We start from the raw sequence: 21,521 nt of genomic DNA on the forward strand, positions 1-21,521 counted from the left end.
AAAGTCAGTAAGAAAACAAAAAAAACTTGAAAAAATGTAGCTCGAATTGGTCTCTGGTCAGACTAGTGTGCGCTCGAATCGGCCTCTGATCAGACTTGTGTGCGCTTGAAACTGCCTCTGATCAGACCGTTCCAGACCAAAGTGACCTCTGATCAGACCGTCCCAGAACAAAGTGGCCTCTGATCAGGCAAGTTCCAGACCATTGTCCAGACAAAAGTGCGCTCGAAGCCTTTTCCAGACCATGTAATTCGAGCGCACCGGGAACATGTGTGCGCTCGAAACTCGTCTGATCAGGGGTCACTTCGGTCTGGCCACCTCGACCTGGGTTTCAGGCGACGTACTTATTAGCATCCGAACCATTCCAGAAAACAATTGAGGTCTCAATTAGCGCGACACTGTCGTAGTAACGTCAGTTGCTAACAAAAAAATATTACTGAAATCAAAAACCGGATCTTTTGCGTTTGGCCGCCCCCAACTTAGTCGGCATATACTATTGCACCCCCCCATGACGCACTTGCCATTTTCTTACATATTGAATTACTATGTAATGGCACGTGCTCTGTAACTGGGGGTGCATAAACTACTGTGGGGCACAAACGGAAGAGATACCAAAAACCTTTGCTCAAAAACTTTCATTTTGTGATTTTCATCCAATTCGCTCTTGAACTTTCATGAAAGCTAAAATTTCACAAACTGATACAATTGCAACCTGGTCTTATCATTGGAATTTTTAGACAAAAGCACTGCTACTAAACTTAAAAATTGGTAACAGTAGGCGGGCTTTTTGTTTGCAACCAAAGTGGTCCGGTTCAGTACTGTTATGTTTTTATTATCACCATTTTCTTAAATATATACGCGAAATTGAGCTGCAAAGAGTAAAAAAAGCTCCGGGTAAACCAAGCTAGAGCTTGGATTTCAAATATTAGATTATATTGGCAATTTTTCGATACAGAATTCGAAGTTATCGTGGAAAACTTTAACCATAATTTTCAATTGAAAACAAAGCGTTAGAAGAATTGAAGTTTGCTATTTAAAGTAATGACTTGGAAAAACCAGTCTAAAACAGTTTATTATAGTGTTCTCTTACATCTAATGACTTAATATTATTCTGTAATAAAAATTACAAAAAAGTAAGATCCGAAAAAGTTGAAGAAATGAGAAATTTTTAGATGGTGCTTTATAGAAAAACTACTTTAATGTTTTTCTTTTAATTTAATGCAGTTTATTGTCGGACTAATTTATCCTCTATTTTTTGAGATTGGAAGAAAATTAATAATACAATTTTTGTAAAGCCAAAAAACATCAAAACTAAAGTCTCCCATTTAAAACGCTAAGTTTGAAACTGTTTTTTGTACAAACTTTTGTTATCTCACATCGGTTGATTTTGTTTGCTTGTTGTGAATAACAGGCAATAGACAATTAGATGCCCAATGGAAGAGTTGTTGATGTTTTTAAGACAGTATTCCCAGATAAAATTTTCTTTTTGAGAAAAGATGCAATTTGTGCACCGGCTACTCTCCTCTCAATGATAACGAGTGCTTTACTCTGACTAGTTCGTGACTGCCGATTCAGAATTGTCGGTATATTACGTTTTGGCAGTCAGCTTTCGAGAACAGTATTATCATAACTTGTCGTTACATAACTTGATACTTAATTAGTCGCATTAACAAATCATTCTGCTTTGCTGACTCAATGCAATTTGCTTCGAGTATCAAATAATTCCAAAACGGAGAAATCATTTTTTTAATGAATTTTGGTTAATAACTCATATTCTAAACCGATTTGAGGAATATTTCTAAAGAACAATTTTAGTCCTTTGTCTCGGCTGCAATCATGCGAAGATTCAATCTGTAGAGTTTTCAGGTAAAAAAAACTTCAACATGCTACAGATAATAGTTGCAGCTAACGGAAAAGAACCAAAACAACTTTCTCTTTAATCAACGAACATGCTCGACCAATCTGGCCGTTTGAGAGGATTTCCGTCAAAAGATGTGTTTTATCTTGAGTAGCTGACTGCTTCTATTAGACTTATCTAAATCGTGGTTTATCACTCTCTGTGGGTGGTCCTGTTTTGGACAACAAGTCACGATCAAGCGTGTCTGCTGGGTTGACACTACCCGGCTCAAATGTGGAATTGTGAAACTCGTAAAACCTTTCCGATATATCTGCTCGATCAAGCCAGCTTCATTATCTCAGTCTGAGGAATTTACCTCGAGGGTGTCTTTTGGTACTCTAGGTTGAGTGTACTTTCATCTTCCAATCACTGCAGCTCCAACTCATGCTCTTTTCTTTTCAACTCAAATTCTACTTTCTTCAATCGAAACATGGAAAAAAACTTCATTTGCAAAGCTGCGGATAGCTTAACTTTCATGGTATTCTTGTTTGATTCATTGTCTTGGTTTTCAATTCCGTTTCAACGAAAGGACAGGCCTTATGCGGTAAAGGCTGTGTTTTTTGCGGTAAGGTCCGCTTCGTGGTACCGTAAAGCTTATTGGCTTCGTTGCTCAGGCACATTTGCATGTCTGTTAATGAGCCGGTTGATCAGCGTTATCAACCAAAGCATTCTTGGAATCCCGGGCTAAAGAAAGTTATAACTCAGCTTTGGATTCACACATAATTCAGAGTCTCAATTAAAGCCGGATGTGACATGAAACCGATGTGAATGAATAATTGTCTTATTCATTACACGACTTCTGATTGAGTAATGCCTTACTCTACGAGCTGGCTCAGGGTGAAGTAAATAAATTTAAATTTTTAGCCCAGGTTTTTCGGTTGGTATTAACTGAACTACGCAAAATACAAAAAAGAAAACATTAATATTTTATTCTTGTGCATGCTAGAAATCAGTTCAATGGAACCAAAGATTAAATGCAGAGCAAAAATTTAACAAGCTAGCTAGGTGTTTTGTCAATCAAAGTTTTCCTTAATCTGTTGTATTTGAACTTGAAAATTGTTTCACCAGAAAAATCTTCTTAATTTTTTCTCAATAGATGATAACGATAACTCTCTGAAAATAAGACTCTTTTTCATTATGTTAAGAAAATTGTGGTTGCAACAATTTTGTATGTAAAGTTAAAACGATACATCAAATTGTGTCCGGCTGAACAAAAGAAATACATGTCATCTATAGTCGTAACAGGAAGGCTCGCTTGTTCTACGCGTGGCATTAAAAGTTCCCACATTCGCTTTTGAAATCATAAAACGGACTCCAATTTGGAATTTTTCGCATTATTGAATATTTTGCTAATCTTGATCAGTCTTTTTCTATATCTCCATCAGTCATTCTATATGATTCCAAGTTAACTGTTTTTCATACTCTCTAATTTTCTAAGCAGGAGCGTTTCATTCAAAAATATTAGCAAATGTAGTTTTAGAAATTGCAATGGTTTTAAGAAACAATAAGTTTTCAAGTATTATCTAGATAATCGAAAAGGAACCAAAAAATCATTCAGGAAACAACGGCTCCAAGTCCCCTGTATTCAGTGAAACCCTTCTCATTTCAAGCATTTTTAGCCGTAAATTTTTGTTGCAAAACACTGGAAACTGAAAAAAAAACTTTTTATATATTTTCATAATTATTTGATTATGCGACTTACAACATTAACGCGACAAAGTCTCATTTCTTCATCAAACACCTCCTAACGTAGTGTGTGTAAAATCAAGCGGCAAAAGCAGTTGGAACGAAAAAAAATCTGTTTCAGAGTTACATAAACATAGCACTTCAGGTACTGGAATTCAAATCAAGCCAAGAGAACAACAACGAAAATGCAGTTTTGAACAGCTGACTAATTTAACGACTCCTAACGTGTTCTGCTAACAATGAAACAAATGGGGTTACGCAACTGAGAAAAAAAGATTGAATATAACATTTGAATTTTGTGGTTTCAAAGTGATCAAATAAATTTTTAGTGCACAGATTAAGCCATGAACTCTAGTGACCCACCCTCAGCGCATGGTAAAATAGTTACAACAAAGCATACTGTGGATAACTGAAGAGTGGGCAAAAATTTAGCCAATTTAATTTCATTTTTCGAAACAAACGACGTCTCATTTTTTCAAAAATTTTCTAATTTTGATTGCTTTGAAAAAAAAAACAAATAGTGATTCACACAATTGAAGCTGAGCACTAACTGAATTAAGTTGTTACCTTCTAACAAGAGTCGTGAACAAAATTGATATAGAACTAGTCGTTGGCGCCCTGAAAATTAGAGTTTTTTGTTACCCGAGCTGTCTCGGTTTGATTAGCCGTTCTGCTACTTGACGTTCCTCCTCCAACTCGATTTCCAATTGACCTCCAAAAAATCAAAAGTTATGAGGAGCAGATAAACAAAGACTGCTCCCAAAACAAACAGAATTATAGAAAACTAGAATTGAATAATAGCTGAATGAGTTTCTGGAGCGGCTCCTATCAACTCATACTCGTGTGTTTTAATGAATATCAAATATATGAGAAGAAACTTTAGTCGCTCAAAAGATGATTAAAAATTCAAAAATGTTAAAAAGGAGTCTGATTTGATTTTCGAATCTCATTGTAGTTCGAAAAGTAAAAAATACAGAAAGAGTCATTGTTGATTGTTGTTCAGTCAGTTAGTCAATTGTGCTAGCTGAAAAAGTGTATGTTATTGTTAGAACTTAAAGTTTGTTTGTAAAAACAATAATTTTCTTATTGATTTTTTTTTAATTCTTAACTTTTTTAATGTCCGGTGTAATATATCTTCATATTCATTTACTTATTTTTGGTTTTGTTTTTTTTATATTTTAAACCAAAAACCCTTAAAACGCAGATCTCTATCGAGTTTCTCCCCATTTATCAAGACTTAAACAAAGATTTTAATCAAACTGAACAATGGATGACAATTTAGTTTAGCTTTGGTGATTGACTGGTCTAAAGTTCATAAAAAACTCTAAAAAATGTCTGCAAGTTAGTATCGCAAATGGTTGTATTTGATTAGAGAATTAGCTAAATATGGTTAAACTTAGGCTAAATTGCCTGAAATTGAGGTTTGTAAATGAAGAACGATTTTTTTTTATCAAAGTAGCAAAATTGCTAAAAAAAAGCTCTTCATAGTGAAATACTAGACGCAGAGAGTCTCATGTTGATTCCACCTATGCTAATCTTGGATGCCCTCAAAGAAATCAAAAATTGTCTGAACAAAAAATGGGGCTAGCATAAAATTTCTTATTTTTTGAAAAAAGGGAACAATCTTCGAAAATTGATAGCTATGAAAAAAGAGAACAAGTGAATTGGGAAAAAATCTTTCAGATTCTGAGGTAAATGCTTTTAAATATTTCCCTACATCATGAGCGACTGCATTTTGGTTGCTAATAAAATTTCTATAGTATTATCAAGTTGCACTATTTTAATAATAAAAACAAAAAAAGTATTCAAAACAAACATAGTCTTAGTTTTGCCCCACTTAGGGGAAGTTGAAATTTGATAAAGGTTTTCCAATGGACCCCATCCAGAACAATAGCAGTAGTATCTGAATTTTGACATTGCTTCCGCCCAAAAGAGTTCTTTCGTTTCTCTTTGCAATGTTTTGGGATTACTCAGAGGCTTATAAAAGGAAAGATTGTAGTTGAATGAAGGCGCATTGTTACCTTTAGCTACTCCAACAAAAACTTTTCTTCGCACCGCTTGTGTTTCATTTCTCTAGCATAAATGAAGACTCATCCACTGGATCGTGTCCTGCAGTCGTGTGATTTGGTCTCCCGGAAATCAAGTGCATTCAGATTTGTCTGTCCAACAAGTACTTTGTTCAAAAAAAGAAGATTCGAGAGGACCAGCTTGTACCCAATTGGCAAAAGACCTTGGTTAATCAGACTTAAGACATTGTCTGAATCGGAGAGATTCCATTTTCTACAGATCCACTTAACACATCTTTGAACTTTCTCCAGACGCTGTAGTCTAACTTTACTGGAGAACCAAATATGTGATCCATAGTGGAGAACTGAAAGTATATAACTCTTAACCAGAACACACTTAACATTCGCTTTTGTTTCAGCAGGCAAAACTCGTCGAATATGAGCTGGCTATTGGAGGCTTTTTTTATAACGTCAACGTGAAAGTCCCAAAAAAAATGATTTGAGAGAAATTTCTGCCAAGATCTCTTATCGACTTGACCCGTTCAATCTAATGTTTTGTTGCTTGAAAAATCAATATTAGACAATGAGAATTTGTAGAGAAAAATTCAAAAACTTGAAATTTGTGAGATAAAATTTCAAATAGTTTTTTCACTCCACTTGATAGCACTATCAATATCATTTTGTAAAATTGGTTTATGAGTTTCTGAACCAACAATTTTGGGGTCGTCCGCAAAAAAAACTTTCATTCAATAAAACTTCTGGTAGTTCATTTATAAAAACCGAGAACAGAAAGACTGAAAAAACTGACCCTTGTGATCCTCCACTGGTTACGTTCACATAAATCGAAGCATAGTCTGAAATAACTACTGGTTGTTGCCTGCCTAAAAGATACGATTTGAAAAACAGGAGGAACTGTTCATCAAAGTCAAAATGAGAAAGTTTTTGGATAGTAATTTTGAAGTTAATTGCTTCGAGCGTTTTTGTTATATCAATGAAAACAGATATTCTTTTCTTTTTGTCTTCTAGCTCAGAACACAGTTTGTCGCATTAAACAATGAACTGAGTTTTAGTTGTTCGACCAATGCAAAAACCATGCTGTTCGTTGCATATTTGGCTTTGAATTGGTTGTTCAAAATGTTTAAAATGCTTAAAAAATTGAATATAATCTGGAAAGCCTACTGAATGAAAAAACTCTTTGTGAAAAATAAACTGTAAATCTAAAAAATGTACATATTTTTGTCTTCGTGTAGTTGAAATCATCGTTATAAAAACTGTCCTTAAGGGTTATATGATTTTACAGATTTCCTCCGGATTTGGGTCTCTTGAATTTTTTTATATTGGTTCTTTATTGCTCCTTTGTTATCTAATTGTACAGTTTTTGATGGTTTCAGATTAAAGCCAGGACAATGGAACAACTCACAAATAATTGTGACCGCAAATTTATCCAAATAATGCAACCTGGAGTTCAAATATTCTCAATGGTGGAAAAATCGAAAAATATGAAAAACTTCGAATAGTTTAAGCCTTGACATTTTTCAGGAAATCAGAAGAACTCGAATGGCCTGTTATTTAGTGCTTTATCAACTTCAATTATTTTTCTTTGCTATGGGTCTCAAAAATATTGGTCAGCCAAGTGTACCTTGAAAAAAGCCAAGTTTGCAATATTACTGATCGAGTTTTGCGAGAATAGTAAATTTAAATCACTAATTCATGATATTACAATCTGAAAAGTTTACACGAAGACATCCATCGTCTGTTGAGCATAAAGCTTAGCAAGAAAAGAAAAATTACAGAAATTTTAAATTCTTTGATTTAACTATTTCTATGTCTTTTTTCTTACTTTGCACGCGAAATTTAAACGTGAAAAGGCACGGAAAGTGAACTAAATTTGAGAACTTTAAACCTTAATATCTTCTCATCAACAAATTGAACCCATCTCTTCAACAATTGATTAAGCTTTTCAAGGGCCTTTTAATGATGTCACTTCTGTATCTCTTCGCAAAAGATATCCATAGGCACGAATTGGCTCAGCAAAAAGTAGGGCTGGTATAAAGTTACCTCGCCCCCAAATAAATTTGGAGGTTTGTTGCTTATATACCTTATTTCTACCCTTCATTGTTGCTTCTGTGACTATAGGTTGTCATCAACATTGATGCCCAGTGGATTATTTGCCATATGTGCACTATTTACCATCTGTGCCCGATACTGATTCGACACGGTTAAGAAAAGTCATGCAAGTATTCAGCCATAACAACATCAGAAATCGTGAAGAACAGTCAATTTAACAAAAACTAGAAACTGGAAACTGATTAATTTATACTAAACCAATGTAATCCTTTATTAATTCAATAATCAAATAAATCTCACAAAGTTCCTAAGGCGGCCAAAGTAACATTCTGGCGCCCAACGAAAGAATGGACAGCTAAAATTTCCTTCTCGAGAATTTTTTTTCTCGTGATCAGGGTAGAGAAGGAAATTTTAGACAAAGACCCATCCCAACCAACCCAACCCGAGGCAACCCATCATCGCCCAACCCAACAGAGAGTTTATATCTGGGACTCCCTTGATTACCTTATTCTTATTTCCTTTGACTCTGGTGATTCGCCAGTAATTTCCCCAGCGTTGTTTTTTTTCTCGCACCTAGAGAATTTTTCCGGACCTGTTAACAATTTGCAATAAAATTCAGCCATTTGTTTTATTGCTCCGATACCGCCATTAAAATTTTATTTCGCTATTGGCAAAACCAACGTTTCCTACCGTGTGTTTTGGCATAAACCTCGGTTTGTGTCCGGATTTTACTGTGGTTATTTGGTAGATTTTGAGTTTATCATTCTGGTATTGGTATTTGTTGGTATCCGGTAAGGTTCGGTAGGCTTGGTAAGGTTCGGTAAGTATTGGTAAGGTTCGGTAAGGCTTGGTAAGGTTCGGTAAGGCTTCGTAAGGTTCGGTAAGGCTTGGTAAGGTTCGGTAAGGCTTGGTAAGGTTTGATCAGACTCGGTAAGGATTGGTTAGGTTCGGTAAGGCTTGGTAAGGTTCGGTAAGGCTTGGTAAGGTTCGGTAAGGCTTGGTAAGGTTTGATCAGGTACGGTAAGGTTTGGTAAGGTTCGGTAGTTTTGGTAAAGTACCGTATCAACATTTTGGCAGGGTTTAGTACAGTTTGGTAGGTAATTGTTAACCGGTAGTTAAATAAACAGGTTTTGGCCTTGAGATTTGGTTAACAATGCTACTAAAAGTGGCTAAATTAAATTCAAAGCTCTAGACCCACTCAACAAAACAGAGTTAATGGTTCTTACTCGAACCGGAAAATCAACAAGAGTTAAACATCAGGTAAGTTCTACGAGTTCACAAACACCAGCAATGGGTGAAAACGAAGAATCCTCTGTTGATCCTCATTTGAAACACATTAAAAACCAAAAGCTAATGTTTGAAAGCGAAATTGAATCCTGCATCGAATTTGTAGTTTCAGGAATCGATTCCGGGGAGGACACGGAAACTCTAGAAGAAACATTGAGCGAAATTAAAGAGCTGCAAGAGAAACTCGACAACTCCGTTCAAGAGCTTTTGGACATCTCACCATCAGAAGACGCAGATACGCTCTGTTTTCAACTTAGCAAACTAAAATTCAAGATTCGAAAAACAACCGCTGCCCTCCGCAAACACAAAAAAGAAACTCAAAACGCAGAAGTAAGCAATGTTTCATCAGGCAACTTAAGGGTAACATTTGATAGTAGCAGCAGTAACCCAACCATTCTTAACACTAAAAGGACTTCTACAAATTTCTCAGCATCCGCTGGGAACGAAGTGTCAGGTCAACTTTTTTCGTCGGACTCTGCAGCGCCCGCTAGCTCAGTTCACTCCAATTCCATTTCGCCGCCGGCTAATATGGAATCCAATATTGGTTTCTCAACGGCTACTTCATCTGGAAATCCTGTTCACAGTGCCTTGTCTTCGGAACCGTTTCTTGCTAATTCAAACAGTAGTTCAGTCAACCAAGACACATCATTTCATGTTTCGAACAGCAATCCATCATGGAGATTCCTTTCCAATCAACAATTCTCAGATCCGTCGGCGTCCGCTACACTTGGCTCTGCTTCATATCAGAACCCCATCTCTATGTCCACTTGTTTCCAGAAATCTGTACCCAAGTTGCAGGCAACAAAATTTGATGGCAACCCACTCGACTGGATGAAGTGGTTCAGCATTTTTCAAGCCACAATAGATCGATCGCCTATGTCATTATCAGAAAAGATGATACATCTTCAATCGCTATTAACTGGAGAGGCAAAGCATTTAATAGATGGATACGGCTGCAACGGTAGTCTGTATGTCCCAGCGTTGAATCGTCTTGAGGAACACTTCGGAAACCCAAACCGGATAGTAAATGCCTTTCTTGATAAACTCTCGCAGTTCAAACCACCTAATCTGACTGTCCCCGAAAGTTATACCCAATTTTCAGCCTTTCTCTTTACCCTAGTGGATACATTTCAACAACTTGGATTCAATCACGACATCCATTCTACTACAAATCTCAATCAGGCATTAAATAAACTTCCGACACCAGTCCGCCTGGACTGGAACAAGTATGCCCTCGAAAAGTTTTCACTGCAGCCGTCTCTTAAAGACCTTTCTGATTGGTTATCAATCTACGCAAAGGCTTGTAGAGATTTGCCAGCGCCAATTTCCATAACACGACCCAGCCATGGAAGATCAAACTTTGCCCATAAACCATGGATTCAGAAAACTCAAAGTCCCTTGCCCTCATCTACGAGAACGACAAGCAATGGTCAACAAGGTGGCTCCTTTTCAGACGGTAACAAACAAGGCCCCTCCAGAACTGTTGTTTGCCCCAGTAATGAGACCTGTCAATATCTCTACAAATGTTCTCATTTCCAAACCCTCTCTCCTTTCGATCGGAGAGAACATGTCAAAAATTTAAAACTTTGCTTCAACTGCTTTGGCAGTCATCATGTTCAAGATTGCAATTCAAAAAATGTTTGTCGAACTGGCAATTGTGGCCGAAAGCATCATACTCTGCTCCATGAGAGCTTTGGAGACAATAATCAGAGAGTGAAGCCGCCATCGGCCGTTAAATCCGTTCAATTACATGGAACAGGACAAGTAGCCCTTGTTCCGGTTGAACTTTCCAATGGTGTAAAAACTCTTGATACTTATGCGTATCTAGACAACGGAAGTTGTCAAAGCTTGCTGCTTACATCTGCAGCATCAGAATTGGAGATTGACTTGAACACAGTCGCTAAAATGCCTATCAGTGGCTACCATACAACTAGAGAAATAGACTGTTCTCAAGTTTCTGTCCAAATCAAGCCATACAGATCTCAGAATAGCTCAGTAGTTTCAATCGATGTGCTAGCAGTACCAGTTAAAACCAGTGAGCTGAACAAACTTTGTAGTAAGTTTGATCACCTTAAACACATCACGTTTCCAAATGTCAAACAAAATCAAGTGTGTATAATCATTGGAATTGATAACCTTGATTTAATCCACTACAATGAGATAGTTAAAGGCCCGAAAAACACACCTTGGGCTGTCAAGACACCATTAGGTTGGACTTGTGCCGGAAAGACCAACATAATTGCAGATGAGCAAAATCCAGTTCTCAAAACCCAAATTTGTTCCCATGGCCAATTGGACAACGAACTATTCACTAAAGTTCAGGATTGGATGAAGATCGAAAATTATGGCATTGCATCCGAGAAAAAAGCACTGTCCAAGAACGATAAAAAGGCTTTGGAAATTTTACAATCCACAACCAGATTCAAGGATGGTCATTACGAAGTTGGTCTCTTGTGGAAAGAGAACGCAAAATTGCCGAATAACAGATGGCTCGCTGAGAAACAGTTGAAGCAGCTAAAAGCAAAGCTTTCCACAAAGCCAGTATTAAGAGAAAAATATGAAGAGACTTTGCAAAAGGACTTGCAAAACGGATATGTTGTAAAAATTGATACTTGTACCGACAACACAAAGTCAGTTTCTTATCTACCTCATCATCCGGTCTCAAACGAAAATAAGCCCGGAAAAATTCGACGGGTGACTAACGCATCCAGCATCTTTCAAGGCCAATCTCTCAACTCAAATCTGTTGAAAGGCCCGGACTTGCTCAGCAATCTTGTTGGGATTATTTTGCGTTTCAGAGAAAGTCATATCGCAATATCCGCTGACATTGAGCAAATGTTTATGCAAGTCAAAGTTGCTCCTTCAGACCGTTCATACCTTCGTTTCTTGTGGGATCACAACGGCAAAATAGAAGAATATGAATACACTAGCCACATATTTGGTGCAACGTCACCACCTTGCATTGCATCGTACGCTCTACGTCGCTCTGCAATAGATAATCAGAAACATTTTCCTGAGGTTTCCCATATTGTTGAACGCAATATCTACATGGACGATTTGTATATTTCCACTGACGACGTTGAAAAAGCTGTAAACATAATGAGCAGCACTAAAGCTTGCCTGTCTCTTGGGGGTTTTAACCTCACCAAGTGGAATTCTAATTCGGCTGCGTTTTTGCAACAAGTCAGTAGGGATCAACTTTTAAACACAAACGAAGCTTCACCTCAAATTCAAAAGGTCCTCGGATTACCGTGGAATGCAAAAACAGACACTTATGTAATCGAGAAGAAACTTTTCAAGAAGTTTCCCTTGGATAACACTATGATAACCCAAAGAAAACTTCTGCGGTTGGTCGCATCCATTTTTGACCCCCTAGGTTTTATAGCACCGCTCACCATCCGAGTTCGTAAAAGTCTACAGGCCGCCTGGAATCATGGACCAAAATGGGACAAACCATTGGACCTCAATGAATTTGCAGATCTAACTCAGCTGCAAAACGAACTACGGGAATTCCGCGAAATTTCAATACCTCGCTGTTTATTCATTAACAAAGCAATAAAGGAAACAGCTCTCCATACATTCTCAGACGCGTCGGAGTATGCACTCTCAGCAGTTTCGTATCTTAGGATTGAATACGTTGATGAAACCGTTCAAGTGAAATTCATCATGGGAAAAGCCCGCGTAGCTCCAATCAAAAGAATGACAATTCCAAATCTCGAGTTGCAAGCCGCCGTCTACGCAGCTCTGCTCGCACAATTCGTGACAGAAGAGCACGACCTTCACATTAATGAAAAAGTTTTCTGGTCCGATAGTACCACAGTTCTTTATTGGCTCAGAACCCCAGAGATACGTCATCGCATATTTGTTGCTAACAGGTTGGCGAAGATACTTGATGTATCAACAGCACATGACTGGAATTACATCACCTCAGCTGACAATCCAGCCGATGATGGATCAAGAGGCTATGACGTTAAACAGATGAACTGCAGTTCTCGATGGCTCAACGGTCCTTCCTTTCTACAGTTACCAAAAAGTGACTGGCCAAGTCAGGACATCTTGAAAGCACGAAATTCAAACGTTCTCATCGTTCATGCGTTGCAAACCGATCTACACTCAGCAATTCAATGTCCCATCGACATTGCACGCTTCAGCAATTGGAATCGTTTGGTTAGAGTTGCAGCATACTGCTTCTTCTTCCTCGATCGCTTGAAAAAACAGAGCAGTAGCTTATCGCTCGCACATCACACACTGGCTTACAAGTACCTCATCGGCGTTGCTCAAAGTCAGAACTTTGGAAGTGAGATTTTGTCTTCCTGCTATTGAAAACAATCAGTACAATATTTGCAACTATAAATTCTGAAGAAAATTAACGGAAAATTATTCATAAATCATTTCAAAACAAAGTAATCTACAATCAATTGAAAGAAAATACTGCATACACGACATTAATAAATACTGATAGCTTCCTCTGCAAAATTTACAAGATTTTCAGCTCGTGACTATTCTGTTATTTACAACCTTGATGTATCTTTCTGATAATTCGAAATCTTGTTTCTGGAGAACAACTCGTTTTTATTTTATTTGAAGTTTTCAGAATAAGTTCTCTTTTGTCCTTTGAGCATTTTAATACTGCGGTGCAGCATTTTGTATCAGCTCACAATATTGCATACTTTTGTTTATGTAAAGTAGAACTTTCTGGGACTCTTTAGATCTTCTCGAGAACAGAAGATTGCCTTTATATGTAACCCTACATTAATAAACAGACCAGGGTGTTTGCCTGAAGATTGAATTTGGCGTTCTTATTAATTAGGTCTAGAGCAAAGTCTCAAAACATGTTCTTATAGAGTTTAATTCAACTGGGACACCCTTACAATTTAAGCCACCTCAATTATTTTGGGTTTCCGATCATAAAAGGTCCATGCTCAACAAGCTTGCGCAAAATTTTGTAGTCAGCTTAAGAAATATCACTAAGGTTTCAAAATGCTCACCACTATGGTCATGAAATGTTGCTTCATAACTATGATTTAAAGCTGGAATTTTTTCTCCCCCCTCCCCACAATGCTGGGGGGGGGGGGGGGGAGGGCAGAAAAGGTGCTATAACTGAATGTCAGAATAGTCAAAGAAAAGAGAAGTAGCTTGATGTCAATGATTTCTGAAGTTATGAGATGTTTAGTTGGTTTTTACCACTCTGAGTAACTATCTCGAGGTGTAAAATTGACGTAGTTTGAGCTGAATTTGCAGTTTGGATCTTCTTGGTCCAAAAAGAACACTTCGTTGTTCTTGTTAGCACGGATGTATTTCGAGTCCCCGACGTCTGAAAAGTCGGGCAGTTTCCCATTGCCAAGTTTACTCTCGTAATTACCATTCGGTGTGTTCCTCAGCTTTTCCCGGGATCCTGAGAAATCGGGGAAATCCTCAATGTTGCTGCAGGTGGGAGCGGGGACGGTGTCTGTGCTGAAAAGCATGTTACCATTGGTGCTGTTCTGGGAGCTGTTACGACTGCGACGATGCATTTCTGTACTGAGTCTGAAATCTGACCCGTAATGGTTCCGGGACAATGTCGAGTAGGCAGTACTGTTCATGGGTATGTTATCATACAGTCCGCTGTGTACATAACCATTGCTTTGGTTTGTATGAATGCTGTTCAGAGTTGCAAACTGGTGCTCTTGTATGTTTCCATTAGAAAGGTACGAGGAACGCCCGGGCGACGTTGACTTGCGACCCCCCGATTCGCTCAAAGTGCACAGTCGAGATATGGACAGGTAGCAAATTAAGATCACCAAAACTGAAATTAGGATTGCGGTTCCGATCAGCAGTATAAGGTGCCATAATTTGATGGTAATCTGACCCGACTCCAAATTCAAACTTGGATAGAGACTTGTATTGTTTCCAGTGCCCATCAAAGGGTCTTGCGACGTCTTCAAGGGTGGATTCGTAACTTGGGTAACCATTATCCCTGAGTCGACAGCGAATTCATTTGGTTTGAAGTTATCGTTGGGTTTGGGTATTGGAATTGGGGGGACATACTTAGTTGTCGGCAAGGTGTAGACGTGATCGAAATTCTCGTCAACATTTTTGCAATTTTGTTCCGCAAATTTTTCCACTTGGATCGGAACTGAACTGATAACATCGTCATTGTTTTCGAAGCAAGTTATGAAAAATTGCTCAATTTTGCTGTTTTTGTTTTTGATTGTGTTCAATTTAGCATTCAAGGCACATGAACAAACAATCGGGTTGTGGAAAATGGTTATGAACAGTTTGCGGGAGGGGGTTCGAGACTGAGGCTGGACATTGAGAAAGCTATAAACTGATAAATCGGAAAGGCTGTTATAATCCAGGTTAATTAACTCAATAGATTGTAAATTCTCGAAAGCGTGATCGTCAATATAGTCAATTTTGTTGAAGGATAGCTGTAATATTCTCAAGTATTTGTATTCATCTAAGTCGTTAGATTTGAGAGAAGTCAAAGAGTTCCCTGCTAAGAGAAGATTGCCCAATTTAGCACCCCAACTTTTCTCGATTGAAGGAATTTCACGAATGTGGCGAAATTGACAATCGGCAGTTATGGTTTTGTTTTCCATAGTACACGAACAAAACTCATGGCACCCATGAACAACATTAGTTAAAATAAAAAGTATAGTACAAAATTTAAATGAATAGATGACTAAATCTGAAAGCGATCTGTGGTTGAGTTGATACTGCATTTTGTTACTGCAAATATGGGCAATAAATTGAGGAAATAATGAGAAATAAATGCAACCTCGTTTTGATTGTCAATAAAAATAAATCAAATTTGCAAAGTCTGTATAGTTTGTAATTTGTCAAGGATAAGTAAATATTTAATAATTACGACAGAGTATAATTGGAGAGCAAGGCTTCGTTAAGGTGAATAAGTAATAACAAGAATGAGATAAATATCTAAGGAAAGGCTTTAGTTTAAGCTCTCAAATTTACTAATCTCCTGTCTAAAGTAACTGGAGTGTATGCGTGTGTTCAGGTATTCGAATTTGCCAGTCCTTTATCACCTGTAGTGATTGAATGTATTAATTGAGAGCTTGCTTGTAACAGGGAAGTATGTAAATATTGACTCACCTCAATCTACACCAACCAATTTTCACCTACCTCAGTAAAGAACCAACTGGCGTGCTTTGTTTACAATCAGCAAAAGTAAATTGCTGGGCTTAAACTTTTCGAACACTTGGGGAGGGGTATCTTGCAATAACGACCGTAAATATTGCAATAATTGTTGTTTACGAGTAGCACACGCGCTAATAGGCCCACAATTAGAAATACCGCCCCTGTATATGCTTAATGTTACGTAACCCCAAAAGGGAATTGGGTAATATTTGAGGCGGTAAGAAGGATTGTCTTTTGGGTTAAAGGTGTTTTCAGCCCGAATTAAGCTCCAGTTGTATAATCTTTCAGCCGGGTACTTTAAAACTCGATTGGGGCTATAAAGGTGAATAATATCGCCAATGCCCACGCTAAGAACGCGCTATTTTTCCAATAAAACCCAAAGCAATCGAGCAAAAGGGGAGAAGAGGTTAGTTGGATTAGTCAGCACCCTCTTAAGCTGAAAAAAGGTAAATTTTTCAATAACAGTTGTTCAATTTTTTGTAAGTAACGTGGTGTAAACAGTGCTGTTATTTTACAAATAATAATTCGGTGACTAAACTGAAATTTATGGTATGAAATTGGCAGAATGCAGGAAATAACTGTCTAATAAATATTGAAGGCTTCGATGTAATAACTGATTATAACTTTTAAACCAAAGGTAAGTCGATGTGTCAGCAATGGTCATTGATTAGTTTTCCCACCCTAGCTCTCCGCTCTCCTGAAATATTGACAAAAGCTGTTCACATTAAGCCTGATTAATAGGCTTACCTTTTAAACCACGAAAGTAGAGCACAAATTTAATATAAAAAGCATGAATGAACTACTGTGTTTATGCGTGTCACTTGTAACGATTAAATTTTTTTGAACCCTTAATTTAAAATTTTAGAGTTTATTGTTAATCTAAAATTTAATTTTAAAATTCAAAAAGTATGAACTAACAGTGTTTCAGCATGCTATTTGTACTAATTAAAATTTTAATTTACAATTTGAAATTTATTTACAATTTTCAAAAACTGATACAAATGTGTTACAGTTGCTCGTGACGATTAAAAAGTAATTTTTAACTCTTAAGTATTATATGTACACCTGAGTTAAGTTGAAATATTTTTACAAGTGCTTTTTGATGACTGACAGTTGTAATGTGCAATTATTACCTCATAAATTGACATTTGAACAGGGAAAAATCAAGTATACGGACAGTTTTTTTTTTGGAATGACTAAATCTCATTCCTCGTACTCAGCTGATGGTTAGTCACTGTCACTCCTCACTATCAATTTTAGTTTAAAACACTTTCAATAGAGCTTTACACAAGTGACTGGGTTCCTGTGATATTTGTAGTGGAACTCAATATCAAATATCACAAAACAGGGTTTTCAATAGACTTCACTCCTGTGGACACTTTGTAACTATTTCAATGGACTGCACGCGTGAGGTAGCTTGTAATTTAACTCATCGCCCTCAAGCTATCAATTATTCATATTCAATGCAAGTCATATTAACACGCTCAATGGCTTCTTTCAACCGATCTTGATCAAGACGATAATGCAAATAATAAACTTCTTATCAACGTATTGACCATGCGCAAATTTTAGCTCTTTTCCTGATTCGAGCAGAAATTCAAATATTGATGCTACGAATGACATTGAATACAACTTTCATGCAGTGGGGCAAATTTAATGGGAATACATTGAATTGATGTCATTTTAATACACGAATCGGATCTTTTCAACAATTGCCCCCCCTTTTGCAAAAGGGGGGGCTATTCTTGAATAGAATTTAAGCGAGCTATTTATTAACCAATCAGAGACGACTAATAACTTTCCACGCATGCACATACTATTAAATTGAATAGAATGAAATACACCGTGGTATAGCAATTAGCCGAACCGGAATACAAAGCGAAAAGAATTTCCGACTGGCGGGTCGGTGGGCGCGCTTCGCGCGCGTCGCGGCTTCGCTGCGATAACCGACCCGCGATTTCCGGATTACATCCCACAGCGCATGAGAGGCATGGCCATGAACAGCGGTCCGCAATTGCACTTAAACTAATATTCGGCTATCTAAAGAGTAGGCCAAGTAATATTGTGGTAAAGTATAGCACAAAAGGGGAGGCGATTCTCTACTAGGTACCAAAGGGGGGGCAATTGTTGAAAAGATCCCGCGAATCAGTAAAAAAACCTAATCTATTGCAAGTAAGATTATGCAATGTTCAAATCTCATCTGTTCAACGAAAACCGGTCCTAATTATTAGTCTTAACTTATGTTGACAAAAATGAGATATTTATTAAAAGTTTGTTTTACCAAAAACACCGAGAACCTTCCTCATATTTGCTTAATTTTTTTGAACATTTCGTTAGAAAACAGAGAGCATTAAAGGTTCCTGCGAAAGTATCCTGGTTTCCAAACCGACAATACTCACGATAATACAATGTCTTTACAGTCTCAGACAATTGCCGGACGACTGGATGAAAAATGTTTTCCAAAAAACCCAACGAAAAACTCAAATTTCGGACTGGGCTTTGAACTTCGCAACATTCCAAATCGTTTTGCTGATTGCTTCGCTTAATTTTAGTTGAAGATGCAAATTTCAGATCATTGGAATGTAAATTCTCAACCGACAAAAAATTTTGGAACAAATTGGCGCTGTAGCAGTCCCTCAGTTTACCCTGGGACTGATTGTTTCCAGTGCAATGGCTGATACAACCGGAAACCTCCTTCGACCCCAAAAAGCAATTGCTAAGCATTCATTTTGAAAATCAAGAGCTTGCAGTAAATTCAGTACCTGAATATCAATTAATTGATGAGCCTTTCTGCCCTCGGTTTTTATATTATAAACGGTTGTTGTAAATAGTGGCTATGTTTAGTGGTTATAAATTGTTCATGAGTTTGGTCAAGTCGCCCTATGCTCACTGGCCGTTATTGTTCAACCTGGTGGTTTTAATAACGAGTCATATATGTTTTTAAAAACTTAGGACAATTTGAAACAACTGGGTCTGGCTGTGATTTATTCAATATTTTAGTTAATATTAAAGATTTCAGGCTTTGACCCTCGAAAAACTGGGACATGCTCAATGCTATCCTCAATGACTTTTGTTGTTGAGTGAATATATTGGGCTCCAAATTTGATGCGAGTAAATTCAATATGTTGGGTTATGGACTTTCGCAAGCGGAATAAAAAGCGTTTTTAACTAAGTAAAAGAATTAATTTCTCAAAAATGAGAGAATAACAAAATGATATTTTACAGTAGAATTTAGAGATTTACAGGAGAGATCTGATTATTAGATCAAGATGGTGATTTGAATTTGGGGATGAAAAAGGACTCAAAAATCATCTGTATATATACCCATTATCAGTGTGAAAAAGTCAAGATACAAAACTAATCTTAGCACCGTGATTTATAGTGGGGGTCGCAAAGGTTACCCAATATGGTTTGCTTCTGCAAATAAGTCGCAAAGGGAACCATAAATGGAATGCATTTGCACTTTTCTGAGAATTCATTCACACTTCCGAAGATATCATCATCATTTAATACATGCTGGGGAGATTTTACATCACTTAATCTAACTCTAATAATAGTTATCTAGATTCACCAATTTGAACCGAATATTGATTCTCAGCACCATTTCTTGACGATTCATTTATATAATTTCTTTGATCAAAATCATATTGCTTGTCTTTCTAATCTGGTAAGTCAAACTTTCTTTCTAATTCTCACTAAGTTTAAGACTATAGTTTGATCGATATTCTAACACCCCCACTCAGACTTGAGCTGATTGCGTAGAGTCTGTTCCCATCAAAACTGCTCTGAATGTTTCCACTTTCGAAACGGGTAAGGACTTTGTGAAGATGTCCGCTGCCATTTTGTCTGTAGGGACGTAGTGAATTGAAATAGTCCCATCCTCCGTCTTGTCCCGGATGAAGTGAAACTTTGTTTCGATGTGCTTGCTCCTTTTGTGCATGACTGGGTTTTGGCAGAGTCTGATACAACTTTGGTTGTCTTCTCCAATTGCTATTGGACGTTTCTGTTGGATGCCAAAATCCTCTAGAAGTTGTTTGAGGTAAAGTGCTTCCTGAACTGCTGCTGTCATGCCCTGATATTCTGCTTCTGATGAAGAAAGAGCAACTGTGGCCTGCTTCTTGACACCCCAGCTGAGTGCTGCGCCACGTCCGTTGAGCTTGAAGTAATAGCCCGTTGTTGATTTTCTGTCGTTCACGTCTCCAGACCAGTCTGCATCACTTTCCCCCACTAAATCATAACTAGCCTCTTTTGTGTAGGTAAGTTTTAAACCTTTTGAACCTTGAAGATATCGCAGAAGTCGTTTTCCGCACATCCAGTGTTGATTGGTAGGTGCATTAATGTGTCTGGACAGAATGTTGACTGTGAACATGATGTCTGGCCTCGTCTGTTTGGCCAGATACAGAAGTGATCCAACCAAGCTTCTGTAGATCCTCTGGTCCACTTCTTCGTCTCCGTTCTGTGCTGTTTGAAGTTTCAAATTCAAATCAGCTGGAGTTCTTGAGGGTTTGCATTGATCCATTTGAAACCGCTCAAGCATTGTTTCTATGTAGCGTTCTTGGTCGACTGTGACTTTGCCCTCATCTCGTCTGATTCTTAGACCCAGAAACCAGTGTAGTCTCCCTCTGTCTTCCATTTGAAAGGTTGCTTCTAGTGCCTTCTTGACATCAGAGATCACTGTCATACTTCTTGATGCTACTATGATGTCGTCAACCCAGACCAAGATGAAGGTGTGATCCTCTGCTTCTGATCTTGCGAACAAGCAGTGATCGTTCCTGCTTCTGGTGAACCCCTGTCTCAGTAGGAAGTTTGCCAGCTCTTTGTACCAGTTGTTAGCAGCCTGTTTCAAACCATAAATTGATTTATTTAGTCGACATACTAACTTCTCTCCATCTGATCCGCGTTTTACAAACTCCTGTGGCTGTTCCAGATACACTTCTTCCTCGATTGATGAGTGCAGGAAAGCAGTCTTGACATCAAATTGGTGCATCACATGGCCCTGCTGCGCTGATAGTTGAAGTAGAATCCTGAATGTCTCTGGCTTGCAGGTAGGCGCAAAAGTCTCAAAGTAGTCCAGTCCTTCCACTTGTTTGAAGCCTTTTGCCACATAGCGCTTTGTATTTGTCCACTTGACCACTGGGTCCCAATTTCACTTTGTAAACCCATTTGCCCGGTATGACGTCCCTGTCTGTGGGTGGTCTCACTAGGTTCCAAGTCTCGTTGTCTTGGAGTGCCTTGACCTCGTCCTTCATTGCCCGGTGCCACTGGTCCCAATCGTCACCTTGCTTGGCTTCGTAGACTGTTTTGGGTTCCACATAGTCGCCCTCAGTCACAGCAAGATGGGTCCTGACTTCTCCAAAAAATTGCGGAACATTCCTTGCTCGTGTCCCTCGTCTGGGCTCTGCTCTGTCCGCGTGTTCCAGTGCATCTTCATTGAAGCCAACTGT

General features: G+C 38.0%; 2 protein-coding genes across 9 annotated transcripts in view; one reads left to right on the forward strand and one right to left on the reverse strand.

Moving 5' to 3' along the window:
- Positions 1–8,943: 8,943 nt before the first annotated feature.
- Positions 8,944–13,263, forward strand: LOC142334896 (uncharacterized). The gene has a single exon (XM_075383223.1). It carries the CDS (start codon positions 8,944–8,946, stop codon positions 13,261–13,263), a length of 4,320 nt encoding a protein of 1,439 aa, XP_075239338.1.
- A 10-nt stretch (positions 13,264–13,273) lies between these two features.
- Positions 13,274–21,521, reverse strand: part of LOC142358649 (uncharacterized) — a 71,805-nt gene continuing 63,557 nt past the window's right edge. For all 8 annotated transcript variants that reach the window (XM_075410122.1, XM_075410119.1, XM_075410116.1 and 5 more), the window contains exon 2: positions 13,274–16,774. In XM_075410122.1, the coding sequence (XP_075266237.1) occupies positions 14,121–15,644 (1,524 nt within the window). In that variant the 5' untranslated portion in view covers positions 15,645–16,774 and the 3' untranslated portion in view covers positions 13,274–14,120. The remainder of the gene's footprint in view (positions 16,775–21,521) is intronic.

Source organism: Convolutriloba macropyga, chromosome 2 (assembly GCF_964194025.1).
Source record: "Convolutriloba macropyga chromosome 2, txConMacr16.3, whole genome shotgun sequence".
NCBI classification, from domain to species: Eukaryota; Metazoa; Xenacoelomorpha; order Acoela; family Convolutidae; genus Convolutriloba; species Convolutriloba macropyga.